We start from the raw sequence: 15,868 nt of genomic DNA on the forward strand, positions 1-15,868 counted from the left end.
TGACTACAGGTATAGTAATGTTGTCAAAAATTGAAATAAAAACTTTAAATGCGAATGGACATAAACTGATTGTTTGAGCTATAATGCACCTTTTCTCAGGAACTATGAAAGCTAACATGCTGAAATTTGGCATAGTTCTGAAGAATTACTCAGTGAATAATCCTGTGCAGTACTTTTCTGTTATTGTTTCTCTGAGAAAAGTAGGGCAGTCCCAGGCAGCACAAAACTGAAAAATTAATTTCAGAGCAGTGCAACCTTAAACAAAAATCTATTCCACACATTTTGTTAGCCTCTTATGTTGATGTAAACTGTGAAATTCCAGTTTGATTGCTTGAGTAGTTTACAAGGAAAGGTACATTATAGAATCAATGGTAATTAAAAATTCAAATCCTTATAAATTGTATGTTGATGTGCATTTGTAAACAAAAATTGCATGGAGTAGCAAGCATTATGGAGTACATAATAGTCTCAAGTCTTATTATCGAGACCGATGACCTCGCTGTCTGGTCTCCTCCCCCAAAACAACCCAACCCAACCCTTTTACTATATTCGCTGTAATAGTTTGGAGATATATATGTTTGAGTACAAGAATGCATTTTCCCTACATCTGTCCTAAAAAAAAATCACCACACAATTGGCTTTGGAGAAGTGTAGAGAAGGAAATTGGTCATGTCATTTTCCAAGAAAACATTCCCATTCATCTTAAGAAATTCTGAGCAACATTGAAAAACTGGTTTGGAATTTCATCTACTGTCCTCCCTTATGCAAGTACAGTGCACTAGTAAAAAATTGATGCTGATACAAGTGTACCAATGAAGAAAGCAGACACAGTTACATCAGTAGCTGAACAAATTTGTAATTAGATCACACCATCCCTGTAACCTGACAATAACTGATTTCCTGCAATTCCAGTGTAATAAAAATGAGTTTGCAGCTTCCTGAAGTAGATGTTGTTTATTGATTTTTACATGAAATCTGATGAATGGAAAAACTGGTAGAAGCAGACCTCGGGGAAGATCAGTTTGGATTCCGTAGAAATGTTGGAACACGTGAGGCAATACTAACCTTACGACTTATCTTAGAAGAAAGATTAAGAAAAGGCAAACCTACGTTTCTAGCATTTGTAGACTTAGAGAAAGCTTTTGACAACGTTAACTGGAATACTGTCTTTCAAATTCTGAAGGTGGCAGGGGTAAAATACAGGGAGCGAAAGGCTATTTACAATTTGTACAGAAACCAGATGGCAGTTATAAGAGTCGAAGGGCATGAAAGGGAAGCAGTGGTGGGGAAAGGAGTGAGACAGGGTTGTAGCCTCTCCCCGATGTTATTCAATCTGTATATTGAGCAAGCAGTAAAGGAAACAAAAGAAAAATTCGGAGTAGGTATTAAAATTCATGGAGAAGAAGTAAAAACTTTGAGGTTCGCCGATGACATTGTAATTCTGTCAGAGACAGCAAAGGACTTGGAAGAGCAGTTGAAAGGAATGGACAGTGTCTTGAAAGGAGGATATAAGATGAACATCAACAAAAGCAAAATGAGGATAATGGAATGTAGTCAAATTAAATCGGGTGATGCTGAGTGGATTAGATTAAGAAATGAGACACTTAAAGTAGTAAAGGAGTTTTGCTATTTAGGGAGTAAAATAACTGATGATGGTCGAAGTAGAGAGGATATAAAATGTAGACTGGCAATGGCAAGGAAAGCGTTTCTGAAGAAGAGAAATTTGCTAACATCGAGTATAGATTTAAGTGTCAGGAAGTCGTTTCTGAAAGTATTTGTATGGAGTGTAGCCATGTATGGAAGTGAAACATGGACGATAACCAGTTTGGACAAGAAGAGAATAGAAGCTTTCGAAATGTGGTGCTACAGAAGAATGCTGAAGATGAGGTGGGTAGATCACGTAACTAATGAGGAGGTATTGAATAGGATTGCGGAGAAGAGAAGTTTGTGGCACAACTTGACTAGAAGAAGGGATCGGTTGGTAGGACATGTTTTGAGGCATCAAGGGATCACAAATTTAGCATTGGAGGGCAGCGTGGAGGGTAAAAATCGTAGAGGGAGACCAAGAGATGAATACACTAAGCAGATTCAGGAGGATGTAGGTTGCAGTAGGTACTGGGAGATGAAGAAGCTTGCACAGGATAGAGTAGCATGGAGAGCTGCATCAAACCAGTTTCAGGACTGAAGACCACAACAACAACAACATGAAATCTCTTTGTTTAACATCCATAGGTCCAGATTGACAACAATTTAAAACAAAATCAAACCCCAGATAATACAAATAAAAAAGTCTGTTCAGTGTGCTTTCCATTTCATGATCTCCTTCTTAAATATGGTCCAGTTTGATACAACGCTGACTTAATGACATTTAGTTGTTTGTGTGGCATACAGGAAAAAATTTTTAGTAGTTTGAAATTGCGTAACATGAATATTTATGAGATTAAGACAAACTATTCTCTTTGAACCAGTTGCAGATAGATCAGTTATCACCTTGGCTGTGTCTGGTACAATTAAGTTTGGGCCCTTGATCTGTATGCTTGTGTCATCAGTAAATATTAAAGTGTTAAATGTACTATTAACATCACTAGAAAGGAATTTAGGTAGTTTGGGAAACTACTCAGTGGTCCCATTAACAAAACTTGTGGATTCTACATTTCAAGCTCTCCCATCCCAAACTTAGAAGTGGAAGTTAAGTGAGGCCCAAATGTCCAGTTGACACATTATGATTTTTATTTTTTCCCGAGACTCTGTGACCTTTGCACTTCTATTGTGATGGCTACAGAAAATACAAACAGGATGATTTTTGTTGTTTAGCTGTATCAAGATAATGTAATCTCTGTAGATGATTCCTTACAAAAATCAATTCTGTGAATATCATACTTACCCTGTCATTTCCTTGTGTTGATATTAGTTAATTCTTTCTCTTTATAAGGTTTCTTATCTTTCAATAAAACACAATAAGTTAGTTTGGGCTCTGAGTGAAAAGTTTGTCCATTTGCAGCATTGATTTGGTAGTAATTGTTCCAACTATATTTACTGTGCTAATTTAATATAACTGGATAAATAAAAAGTCTGATTGCCAAGTGATGGCAGGAGAACACACACATAAAAAAAGTTCTGTGTACACAGGCTTTCAATGCCATTAGCTCCTTCTGGCAGAAGGGTTGAAGGGAAAGGAAGAGGGGTGAAGGAGAAGGGCTGGAGAGGTTTAGGAAAAGGGGTAGACTTAGGAAAAGTCACCCAGAACTCCTAGTCAGGGGAGACATACTAGACAGGATGAGAAGGAAAGACTGATTGTTGGGGGCTACACCAGAGAAGGTTTGAAAACATGGTAGCTTAAAGGTGGAAGACAGGCTAATGTGCAAGACAGAGATTACTGATAAAACAATGTGCACAACTTAATAAGAATGAAAAGCTAAGTGCACTGTATATAATAGAGGTGAGAGGGGAACAGGGAAAAATAGACAGGTCAGAAAATGAAAGATGTAGAAAATGAAAACTGAGTGAAGAAAGGAGTAGTTACTGTGCAGAAAAGCTGAGGAAGAAGAAATTAATGTAAATTAAGGCCAGATGATGGCTAGAACCAAGGAAATGTAGTGCTAATTCCCACCTGCAGAATTATGAGAAACTGGTGTCCTGAGGAAGGATCCATATGGCACATGTGGTGAAATGGACACTGAGGTCATGACTGTCATGTTGTAGAGCATGCTCTGCAACAGGATATTGCGTTTTGCTGGTACATACCCTATGCCTATGCCCATTCATCCCAATAACTTGGTGGTAGTCATGCCGATGTAAAGGGCTGAACGATGTTTACTTAACAGCTGGTATATCATGAGTCGTTTCACAGGCAGCTCACCCTTGGACAGTATATGTTTTGTCAGTTTCAGGGCTAGTATATATGGTGGTAGGAGGGTGCATAGGGCAAGTCTTGCAGCAGGTACGCTCACAGGTATAGGAACCACAGGGTAGGGAGATGGATGCTGAAGAAGAATTGGGTCGGACAAGGATATTGTGTAGATTGGGAGGTCGATGAAAATCTATTCTAGGTGTGGTAAGCAAAATATCAGACAGAATGGGGCCTGGGTAATTTGCTTTTGAACTAGGCTGTTGGGATAATTAAGTCCATTGAAGGCTGAGGTGAGAATGGTGGTGTATTGCTGTAAAGAATCTGCATCCAAATACATTTGACACGAATGCCAAGACTGTATGGAAGGAATGTTTGACATTGAAAGGATAGTAACTGTCAAAATGCAAGTACTGTTCTTTGTTAGTAGGTTTAACATGGACAGAAGTGTGTACCTGGCCTTGAATGAGGATGAGATCAACCTCAAGGAAAGAGGCATGGGATTCGCAATATGACCATGTGAAATTTAATTGGGAGAATGTATTTAGAGATTCCAGGAATTTCATCAATGTATCTAAACCAAACCAGGGGCTGAAGGCTTATGGATCCCAAACAAGCCCTCTCCAAGTGACTCATCAAAAGGTTGGCATAGGGAGGAGCCATGCTGGTTTTCATGGCCATACCAGTGATATGTTTGTATGTTTGCCACTCAAAGGTGATGTAGTTTTTGATAAGTATTAAGCTGATTAAAGTGAGCAGCTAGGATGTCATACACTTGGAATCAGGTGGGTGCTGACTGAGGAAACTTTCAGCAGCAAACAGGTGATGCATGGGGGGTTGTTGGTATAGAGGGAGATGGCATCAGTGGTGACAAGCAAGGTGTGTAGTGGGAGAGGGAGGGGCATAGATCTCAGACAATCTAGGAAATGGTTGGTGTCTTTAACATAGGAGGAAAGTCTTTGTACTATGGACTGAAGGTGTTGATCAGCTAAGGGAGATGTACATTCAGTGCATGCTTTGAAGACATCAACTGTAGGATGGCCAGGATGATTGATTGTGGATCTTAGGAAGAAGGTAAAAGGTGGGGGCTTGTGATTTGGGTGGGGTAAAAAGTTCTGTGGATTGAGGTGTTAGTTCTTGTGAGGGGCCTGAGGTTTTAAGGAGGAATTGCCGTGCAGTTTCAATCACAGTGATTGGATCTTGATGGCAGATGCTGTATGGAAAGGTGTCAGACAGTTGATGTAGACCTCCAATAACATACTCTTGTTGGTCAAGTACCACAGTGGTAGATTCTTTGGCTACTGAGAGGATAATGGTAGAATCTTCAGATTTTATGGACTGCAGAGTCTGGAGTTCTGCGGAAAACAAGTTAGGGTCATGTTGTAAGGACTTGAGGAAGGGTTGTGAAACAATGCTGGATGCGAGGAATTCCGGGAAGGCTTGAAAGGGATGATTTTGAGGTAGTGGAGATGCATCAAGTTGGGATCATGGTTGGAACTGTTCAAGGCAGGGTTCAATGTCAGGTTTGCTTTTGGAAAGGTTTTGGGTTTGGTTTGCAAAGTGATATTTCCAGCTGACATTGCTTGTGAAGGAAAGCATGATTAAATGTAGATTTAGGGCTGAAAGTGAGACCTGTGGATAATGGAGATAATTCAGAAGAGGAGAGTGCTTTAGATGAGAGAGAACACTGTTCTGCTGTGACTGGTTCTTATGATTTGGAATTATTATTGGTCTGGGAAGCCATGTTGAAGGCCGAGTGATGTTAAGCAGGTTGGCCAAGCTCAGTTTGTATCAGAGGTGTGGTGGCTGATGGTGTGGCTGTTTAGGGAGTTGCAGAGGGACAAGAAGGGAAAAAGCACTGTTGAGCTGGTTTAGGAGAAGTTGGGATAGTTTTTTGATGTGAAGTTTGGAATAATATTGCAGTCTGAAGTTGGCTTGGCAGATGATACCATAAACTGCAGAATTGTATAGAAGGAGAGAACACTACTGGAAATTGGCAGATGAGGCATACGTCACAGATTAGCCGGGTAAGTGCAAGAGATTGCTATATTTGAAACTGTAAAAGAGCCTGGTGTAGAATAGAATTACATCCAGGAAGTGGGACTTTCAGTGTGCCTTTGGGAGTAACTCCAAGGGATGAGCAGGTTTCAAGAAATGTTCTTCAAAACACCAATGAAACATATGTTTTCCTTAGTAGATTAACACCTGCAACCCATAGTACAAAGACTTCAATCCTGTATTGAAGACATCAACCATTTCCAGGACTGTCTGAAATCCATACCCCTCCCTCTCCCGCCACACAACCTTGTTTGTCCCCACTGATGCCACCTCCCTCTATACAAACATCTCCCATGAACATGGTCTGTCTGCTGCTGAACTTTTCCTCACTCAGCACCCACCTGATTCCAAACCTATGACATCCTTTCTCCAACCCTATGACATCCTTTCTGCTCACCTTAATCAAGTTTACACTTACCAACAACTACTTCACCTTTGAGGGCAGACATACAAACAGATCAGGAGACAGCCATGGGAACCAGGATGGCTCCTTCCTATGCCAACCTTTTCAAGAGTCGCTTGAAGGGGACTTACCTGGGATCCATAAACCTTCAGACCCAGTTTGGTTTAGATACACTGATGACATCTTTCCATGTGGACTCATGGTTAGGCTGACCTGCTAAAATTCCTGGAATCTCTAAATACATTCTACCAATTAAATTTCACATGATCCTATTCCAAACCCCATGCCACTTTCCTTGAGGTAGATCTCATCCCCACCAAAGGCCAGCTACACACTTCTGTCCACATTAAACCTACTAACAAACAATAGTACTCACATTTTGACAGTTGCCATCCTGTCCGTGTCAAACTTTCCCTCCCATATGGCCTTGGCATTTGAGGCAAAAGTATTTGTTCAGATGCAGACTCTTTACGGCAATAGACCACCATTCTCACCCCTCAGCCGTCATTGAATGTAATTTTTCCCACCAACCTAGTTCAAAAGCAGATTTCATGGGCCATCACATCCAATCCTGGTACTGTTGATGCCTCAGGAAACGAGCTTCAGAGCACATCACTCATCACTCAATATTGTCCTGGTATTGAATGTATTAATCAGCTACTTCAAGAAGGCCATAACTTCCTAAAATCATGCCCTGAAATGGGGCCCATTCCATCTGATATTTTACCCACCACACCTAGAATAGCTTTTCACTGGCTTCCCAATCTCTGCAACAGCCTTGTCAGACCCTATGCTGCTTCTGCACCCATCTCCCTACCCTGTGATTCCTATGCTTTGAGCATTCCTGCTGCAAGACCTGCTCTGTGTACCCTCATACTACCTTCTACACCAGTCCTGTAACTGGCAAAACATATACTATCAAAAGGAGAGCCACCTGTGAAATGACACAATATACCAGCTGTTCTGTAAACACTGTTCGGCCTCTAAACATTGGCAAGACTACCACCAAGTTATCAGTTAGGATGAATGGGCATAGGCAGAGGGTGTATACCGGCAACACACTATATCCTGTTGCAGAGCATGCTCTACAACATGACAGTCATGACCTCACTGCCTGTCACCCCTGGACACCAATTTCTCAGAACTCTGCAGGTGGAATCAGCACTACATGTCCGTCTTTCTCACCACCCGCCTGGCCTTAATTTGCGTTAATGTCTTCCATCTTAGTATTTATTTGAAGTAACTACTTGTTTCTTCACTCCATTTTCTTTTTCTGCATCTTTCTTTTGCTGATCTGTTTATTTTTCATATCCCCTTCCCATCTGTCTTACATAAAATGCACTTAGCTTTTCCCTCTTATTAAGTGATGCGTGATGTAGTAGCAGTGATCTCTGTCTTGCATATTAACCTGTCCTCCACCTTCAATCTCTCAAGTTTTCAAATATTGTTTGGTGCAGTCCCAACAATCAGTCTCTCCTTCTCATCCAGTCCAGTAAGTCTCCCCTGACCCAGAGTTCTGGGTGACTTTTCCAAACTCTAGCCCTTTTCCCAAACCTCTCCAGCCCTTTCTTCTTCACTCCTCCTCCTTTACCTTCAACCCTTTTGCCAGAAGAAGGAGCCACTGGCATCAAAAGCTTACATACGTAAAACCTTTTTTTATATGTGTTCTCCTGCTGCCACTTGGTGAGAAGAGTTTTTATCTATTCAGTTACATTATATTGTCAAAAATTGATTATTTTTGTTGGTGTACTGTGCTAGTTCATCATTCAAAAAGTTCTTCAAACACTGTTTACATTAATTTTGAGAGTACTGGTGAAAAATAACCTGTTCCAATACTTCTATGTTTCTGACACTTCACATTAAAGTTTTAGAAACGATTACACTTTTAGTGAATATCAGCAATTCTTTGCATTACAGTAATTAGTTTAAACATCACTATCAGCAATAGTGATGTAATCAGACCATAATATAAGTAACTCCCTTGTAAAGTCTTCAAACAGTGTAGTTGCATTCATCGTTCAGTGTATTTGATTCTACTTAATAATTTCGTATGTAAATACACTCCTGGAAATGGAAAAAAGAACACATTGACACCGGTGTGTCAGACCCACCATACTTGCTCCGGACACTGCGAGAGGGCTGTACAAGCAATGATCACACGCACGGCACAGCGGACACACCAGGAACCGCGGTGTTGGCCGTCGAATGGCGCTAGCTGCGCAGCATTTGTGCACAGCCGCCGTCAGTGTCAGCCAGTTTGCCGTGGCATACGGAGCTCCATCGCTGTCTTTAACATTGGTAGCATGCCGCGACAGCGTGGACGTGAACCGTATGTGCAGTTGACGGACTTTGAGCGAGGGCGTATAGTGGGCATGCGGGAGGCCGGGTGGACGTACCGCCGAATTGCTCAACACGTGGGGCGTGAGGTCTCCACAGTACATCGATGTTGTCGCCAGTGGTCGGCGGAAGGTGCACGTGCCCGTCGACCTGGGACCGGACCGCAGCGACGCACGGATGCACGCCAAGACCGTAGGATCCTACGCAGTGCCGTAGGGGACCGCACTGCCACTTCCCAGCAAATTAGGGACACTGTTGCTCCTGGGGTATCGGCGAGGACCATTCGCAACCGTCTCCATGAAGCTGGGCTACGGTCCCGCACACCGTTAGGCCGTCTTCCGCTCACGCCCCAACATCGTGCAGCCCGCCTCCAGTGGTGTCGCGACAGGCGTGAATGGAGGGACGAATGGACACGTGTCGTCTTCAGCGATGAGAGTCGCTTCTGCCTTGGTGCCAATGATGGTCGTATGCGTGTTTGGCGCCGTGCAGGTGAGCGCCACAATCAGGACTGCATACGACCGAGGCACACAGGGCCAACACCCGGGATCGTGGTGTGGGGAGCGATCTCCTACACTGGCCGTACACCACTGGTGATCGTCGAGGGGACACTGAATAGTGCACGGTACATCCAAACCGTCATCGAACCCATCGTTCTACCATTCCTAGACCGGCAAGGGAACTTGCTGTTCCAGCAGGACAATGCACGTCCGCATGTATCCCGTGCCACCCAACGTGCTCTAGAAGGTGTAAGTCAACTACTCTGGCCAGCAAGATCTCCGGATCTGTCCCCCATTGAGCATGTTTGGGACTGCATGAAGCGTCGCCTCACGCGGTCTGCACGTCCAGCACGAACGCTGGTCCAACTGAGGCACCTGGTGGAAATGGCATGGCAAGCCGTTCCACAGGACTACATCCAGCATCTCTACGATCGTCTCCATGGGAGAATAGCAGCCTACATTGCTGCGAAAGGTGGATATACACTGTACTAGTGCCGACATTGTGCATGCTCTGTTGCCTGTGTCTATGTGCCTGTGGTTCTGTCAGTGTGATCATGTGATGTATCTGACCCCAGGGATGTGTCAATAAAGTTTCCCCTTCCTGGGACAATGAATTCACGGTGTTCTTATTTCAATTTCCAGGAGTGTATTTTCTGTAAGTGAGAAATTGTAATGTATCATTTGATGATACACAATTTGGTAGTTAGTTCAGTACAAGTAGCACCCTCAACCAGGTAATGAACCAAGAAGGAGCTGAAATGTATTGAAATTGTACTGATAAAAAATCATGAGAATCGTAGGAGTGACAAAAAATTATAATTTAAATGCTCATATGTTGTTGTTGTTGTGGTCTTCAGTCCTGAGACTGGTTTGATGCAGCTTTCATTGCCACTCTATCCTGTGCAAGCTTCTTCATCTCCCAGTACCTACTGCAACCTACATCCTTCTGTATCTGTTTAGTGTATTCATCTCTTGGTCTCCCTCTATGATTTTTACCCTACACGCTGTCTTACAATACTAAATTGGTGATCCCTTGATGCCTCAGAACATGTCCTACCAACCGATCCCTTCTTCTAGTCAAGTTGTACCACAAACTTCTCTTCTCCCCAATCCTATTCAATACCTCCTCAGTAGTTATATGATCTACACATCTAATCTTCAGCATTCCTCTGTAGCACCACATTTCGAAAGCTTCTATTCTCTTCTTGTCCAAACTAGTTATCGTCCATGTTTCACTTCCGTACATGGCTACACTCCATACAAATACTTTCAGAAACGACTTCCTGACACTTAAATCTATACTCGATGTTAACAAATTTCTCTTCTTCAGAAATGCTTTCCTTGCCATTGCCAGTCTACATTTTATATCCTCTCTACTTCAACCATCATCAGTTATTTTGCTCCCCAAATAGCAAAACTCCTTTACTACTTTAAGTGTCTCATTTCCTAATCCAATTCCCTCAGCATCAGCCGACTTAATTCGACTACATTCCATTATCCTCGTTTTGCTTTTGTTGATGTTCATCTTATATCCTCCTTTGAAGACACTATCCATTCCATTCAACTGCTCTTCCAAGTCCTTTGCTGTCTCTGACAGAATTACAATGTCATCCTCAAAGTTTTTATTTCTTCTCCTTGGATTTTAATACCTACTCCGAATTTTTCTTTTGTTTCCTTCACTGCTTGCTCAATATACAAATTGAATAACATCGGGGAGAGGCTATAACCCTGTCTCACTCCCTTTCCAACCACTGCTTCCCTTTCATGCCCCTTGACTCTTAGAACTGCCATCTGGTTTCTGTACAAATTGTAAATAGCCTTTCGCTCCCTGTATTTTACCCCTGCCACCTTCAGAATTTGAAAGAGAGTATTCCAGTCAACATTGTCAAAAGCTTTCTCTAAGTCTACAAATGCTAGAAATGTAGGTTTGCCTTTCCTTAATCTAGCTTCTAAGATAAGTCGTAGGATCAGTATAACCTCACATGTTCCCACATTTCTACGGAATCCAAACTGATCTTCCCCGAGGTTGGCTTCTACCAGTTTTTCCATTCATCTGTAAAGAATTCGCGTTAGTATTTTGCATCCGTGACTTATTAAACTGATTGTTCGGTAATTTTCACATCTGTCAGCACCTGCTTTCTTTGGGATTAGAATTATTATATTCTTCTTGAAGTCTGAGGGTATTTCACCTGTCTCATACATCTTGCTCACCAGATGCTAGAGTTTTGTCAGGACTGGCTCTCCCAAGGCCGTCAGTAGTTCTAATGGAATGTTGTCTACTCCCGGGGCCTTGTTTCGACTGAGGTCTTTCAGTGCTCTGTCAAACTCTTCATGCAGTATCGGATCTCCCATTTCATCTTCATCTACCTCCTCTTCCATTTCCATAATATTGTCCTCAAGTATATCGCCCTTGTATAAACTCTCTATATACTCCTTCCACCTTTCTGCTTTCCCTTCTTTGCTTAGAACTGGGTTTCCATCTGAGCTCTTGATATTCATACAAGTGGTTCTCTTTTCTCCAAAGGTCTCTTTAATTTTCCTGTAGGCAGTATCTATCTTACCCCTAGTGAGATAAGCCTCTACATCCTTACACTTGTCCTCTAGCCATCCCTGCTTAGCCATTTTGCACTTCCTGTCGATCTCATTTTTGAGACGTTTGTATTCCTTTTTGCCTGCTTCATTTACTGCCTTTTTATATTTTCTCCTTGCATTAATTAAATTCAATATTTCTTCTGTTACCCCAGGATTTCTACTAGCCCTCGTCTTTTTACGTACTTGATCCTCTGCTGCCTTCACTACTTCATCTCTCAAAGCTACCCATTCTTCTTCTACTGTATTTCTTTCCCCCATTCCTGTCAATTGTTCCCTTATGCTGTCCCTGAAACTCTGTACAACCTCTGGTTTAGTCAGTTTATCCCGTTTCCATCTCCTTAAATTCCAACCTTTTTGCAGTTTCTTCAGTTTGAATCTACAGTTCATAACCAATAGATTGTGGTCAGAGTCCACATCTGCCCCTGGAAATGTCTTACAATTTAAAACCTGGTTCCTAAATCTCTGTCTTACCATTATATAATCTATCTTAAACCTGTCAGTATCTCCAGGCTTCTTCCGTGTATACAACCTTCTTTTATGATTCTTGAACCAAGTTGTGCTATGGCACCAGGCGGCTTCCTCTGTCATTTCTTAGCCCCAATTTATATTCACCTATTATGTTTCCTTCTCTCCCTTTTCCTACTACCGAATTCCAGTCACCCATGACTATTAAATTTTCATCTCCCTTCACTATCTGAATAATTTCTTTTATTTCATCATACATTTCTTCAATTTCTTTGTCATCTGCAGAGCTAGTTGGCATATAAACTTGTACTACTGTAGTAGGCATGGGCTTCGTGTCTATCTTGCCCTCAGTAATGTGTTCACTATGCTGTTTGTAGTAGCTTACCCGCACTCCTATTTTTTTTATTTATTATTAAACAGACTCCTGCATTACCCCTATTTGATTTTGTATTTATAACCCTGTATTCGCCTGACCAAAAGTCTTGTTCCTCCTGCCACCGAACTTCACCAATTCCTACTATATCTAACTTTAACCTATCCATTTCCCTTTTTAAATTTTCTAACCTACCTGCTCGATTAAGGGATCTGACATTCCACACTCCGATCCGTAGAACGCCAGTTATCTTTCTCCTGATAACAACATCCTCCTGAGTAGTCCCCACCCGGAGATCCGAATGACGGACTATTTTACCTCTGGAATATTTTACCCAAGAGGACGCCATCATCATTTAACCATACAGTAAAGCTGCATGCCCTCAGAAATAATGCTCATATATATTTAATAAAGTTATGTTTTATTTGGTGCTATGTTGATATTTGCCATCAAGATCAGTTTCATATTTATATTTGAAAACCATCTTCAGAGGGATAAGTTAATATGTCTTTCACATGGCCTGGCAACTTCATTGTATTTCTCCATGTGAGCACACGTTGAGTATTGCACTTGAACTGTATTCACACTCCCACTGAATATTTACATTTTTCTTTCTGGGTGTCATCAAACTTTTGTTAATGAAGTAACCATTGGTTAACACATTTATGATGAAAACATAAGTTTGGGCCCTGGTCTGTTTGTTTTTGTGGCATCTACTTGTATTCACATGGAGTAAAAACCAGGGAAGTTTCCTGAACACATTAAAGAAAAATTAACAAATCAAATTTCTTTACATTTGGGTTGAAAATATCTGCATTGCTGCACATTAACACACTGACTATCTGTACTGCTGCTTATTAACATACTGACTGTCACAAAGCCACTGCCAGCCACAACAGAGTTTTATGCTTTATGCTGTGTGCCTGTTGGCAGCCACAGCAGAGCCTTTCACTGATGCTGTGGCTTGGCAGTGAAACATCCCAATTTTGATTATATAAAGAAACACACAGTTTACAGAGCATCTTAAAATATGGTTATTTCAGCAAACTTGCTATAGATAACAGTGTTCCTTCTGAAAAGTAAATAAATTCTTTGGTAATACCTGTGATGATCACCTTAGATGCACCCATTGCTTTTGCTGCAACAAGTGTGACAAGCCCAATAGGACCAGCTCCAGTTATCAGAACAACAGATCCCAGTGTTACTTCTGCCTTAAAACATGCCTGAACACCAACTGAAAGTGGCTGAATGAGGGCACCTTCCTCCATGGACATATTATCAGGCAACCTGAAGATATTTTCTAGATTAGTTTCTACATTGTGTGTGTAATGGTCTTGTATGTGTCTGTCCATATGTGAGAGGTTCTTGAAATAATGTTGTATCTGCATAATGAAAATGTTCTCCAACATAAATATACTTTTAAATACACTATCTTTTCAAAAGTATCCGGACACCTATTAGTGGATGTTAATATGGAGTTCTGTACCCTTTTGGAGGCACTTTCAATGAAGTGTCTGGAATGTCTGTGGAGGAATGGAAGCCCATTCTTCCTCAAGAGCTGAAACCAGAGAAGTTAATGATATTGGACACTTCGGCCTGGAATGAAGTTGATGTTCTAACTCATCCCAAAGTTGTTCTCTTGGGTTCAGGCCAGGACTCTGGGCAGATGAGTCCATTTGAGGAATGTTGTTGTCCATAGACCATTGCTTCACAGGTGCTGCTTTATGACAGGGCATATCATTAAGCTGATATAAACAGTCATCATCTCTGAACTGTTCCTCTCCTGTATGCAGTACATAATGCTGTAAAATACATTCATATCCTCCTATATTTAGTGTTTTTTTAAGCACAATAAGGAACCACACACTAACCACAAAAAAATGCACCCTTACTGTAACAACCCTTCCTCTGCATTTCACCATTGGCATGACACACAATGGCAGATAACACTCTCCAGGCATTCACCAAACCCACATTCTTCCATCAGACTGACACAAGTACAACATGATTCATCACTTGTTTCATCATCCAATGTCCAGAGTCATTGCTCTTTACACCACTTCAAGTGTTGCATAGCGTCAACTACAGAAATGTGTGCCTTATGAGGAGCCAATTGACCATTCTTCCCCATTTTAACGCCAATGCATAGTCATTGTGCTAGATGTATGCAGGTAGCAATTTTTTTAGACACACACTCTACAATGCTCAACAGTGCCTGTCTCACTTTGGTTTAGCTGTGGTGTCCCTTCACTTTTCCAGTTCACAATCACATCACCAACAGTCAACTTGGGCAGTTTTAGAAAGTTTGAAATGTTCCTGATTCCTGACCGATCCATTCTGCTGTTACTGCTTCTGTGCTGGCAACACAAAACTCCCTGCCTGCTTTTTACTGGCAGGTCCACCTCTTATCACATCTAGTGATCAGTTCTGTATTACTTAGGGTGTCCGGATACTTTTGACCATAGTTTAATGATAAAAATTTTGCACTTACAAATCAGTAACATGGATATACAACAACATCACTAGCTTTCATAATAACTGATAAAAGAGAAGAACACACAGGAGAAAACAATTCTATTCAAGAATGAATCATAGAAGCCACACTCAAGAGGAGATATGCAATGGTTCAGAATAACAGAGAAAACAACAAGATACAGATGAGATCTGAAGGCCTGAGAGATCAGAAGTGACAGGAAGTCCAGCTGACAAAACAGTGAAGATAAGAATGGACTGAGAACAGAACTGCATATGAGGCAAAAAAGGACAGTAACTGACTAAAAGAGAGAAACAGCAGCCAGACAAGCAAAGATACAAGATGCTACCAGATGTAAAAGAAGCAGAACATTTACAGTGTCAGTCCATAAGTTCTGTCAAATTCGTCACTTTGTTACAGTGCTGAAAATAAATATCAACCAAAGACATATATAAAAATGATTTCTAATACAACAGAGAACTGTTTGAAGTATTTCTGTGAGTATTATAAAAATGAAGTGAACCTAAAACTACCTACTACTGGAAAATCATGTAAGTAAATTGCGGATCTGAGTCAGATTTACAGAAAAGTGACAAAGAGGATATCTAATATTGAACTTGAAGAATAAAAGATAATACAGCATAAAAGAAATAAATGGATGAAGACAGAGATGTGGTACATGTATGGATGAAAGACATCAGTTGAAGTGACACATTTGTTACTTTCCTGTTCAGTCTCCTTTCCACATTTTTCTAATTACTGCTAAAAGAGTCTCCTGTGTTCTGAAGAGTGAAGCTTACTTAGCACCTCTTCTACATCTACA

General features: G+C 41.3%; 1 protein-coding gene across 1 annotated transcript in view; it reads right to left on the bottom strand.

Moving 5' to 3' along the window:
- Window positions 1-15,868, bottom strand: part of LOC126199192 (sorbitol dehydrogenase-like) — a 127,316-nt gene that overhangs the window by 21,351 nt on the left and 90,097 nt on the right. Inside the window, exon 5 of the mRNA XM_049935974.1 lies at window positions 13,675-13,859. Coding sequence (XP_049791931.1) covers window positions 13,675-13,859 — 185 coding nt within the window. The remainder of the gene's footprint in view (window positions 1-13,674; window positions 13,860-15,868) is intronic.

The sequence above is a fragment of the Schistocerca nitens genome, chromosome 8, assembly GCF_023898315.1.
Source record: "Schistocerca nitens isolate TAMUIC-IGC-003100 chromosome 8, iqSchNite1.1, whole genome shotgun sequence".
NCBI lineage: Eukaryota > Metazoa > Arthropoda > Insecta > Orthoptera > Acrididae > Schistocerca > Schistocerca nitens.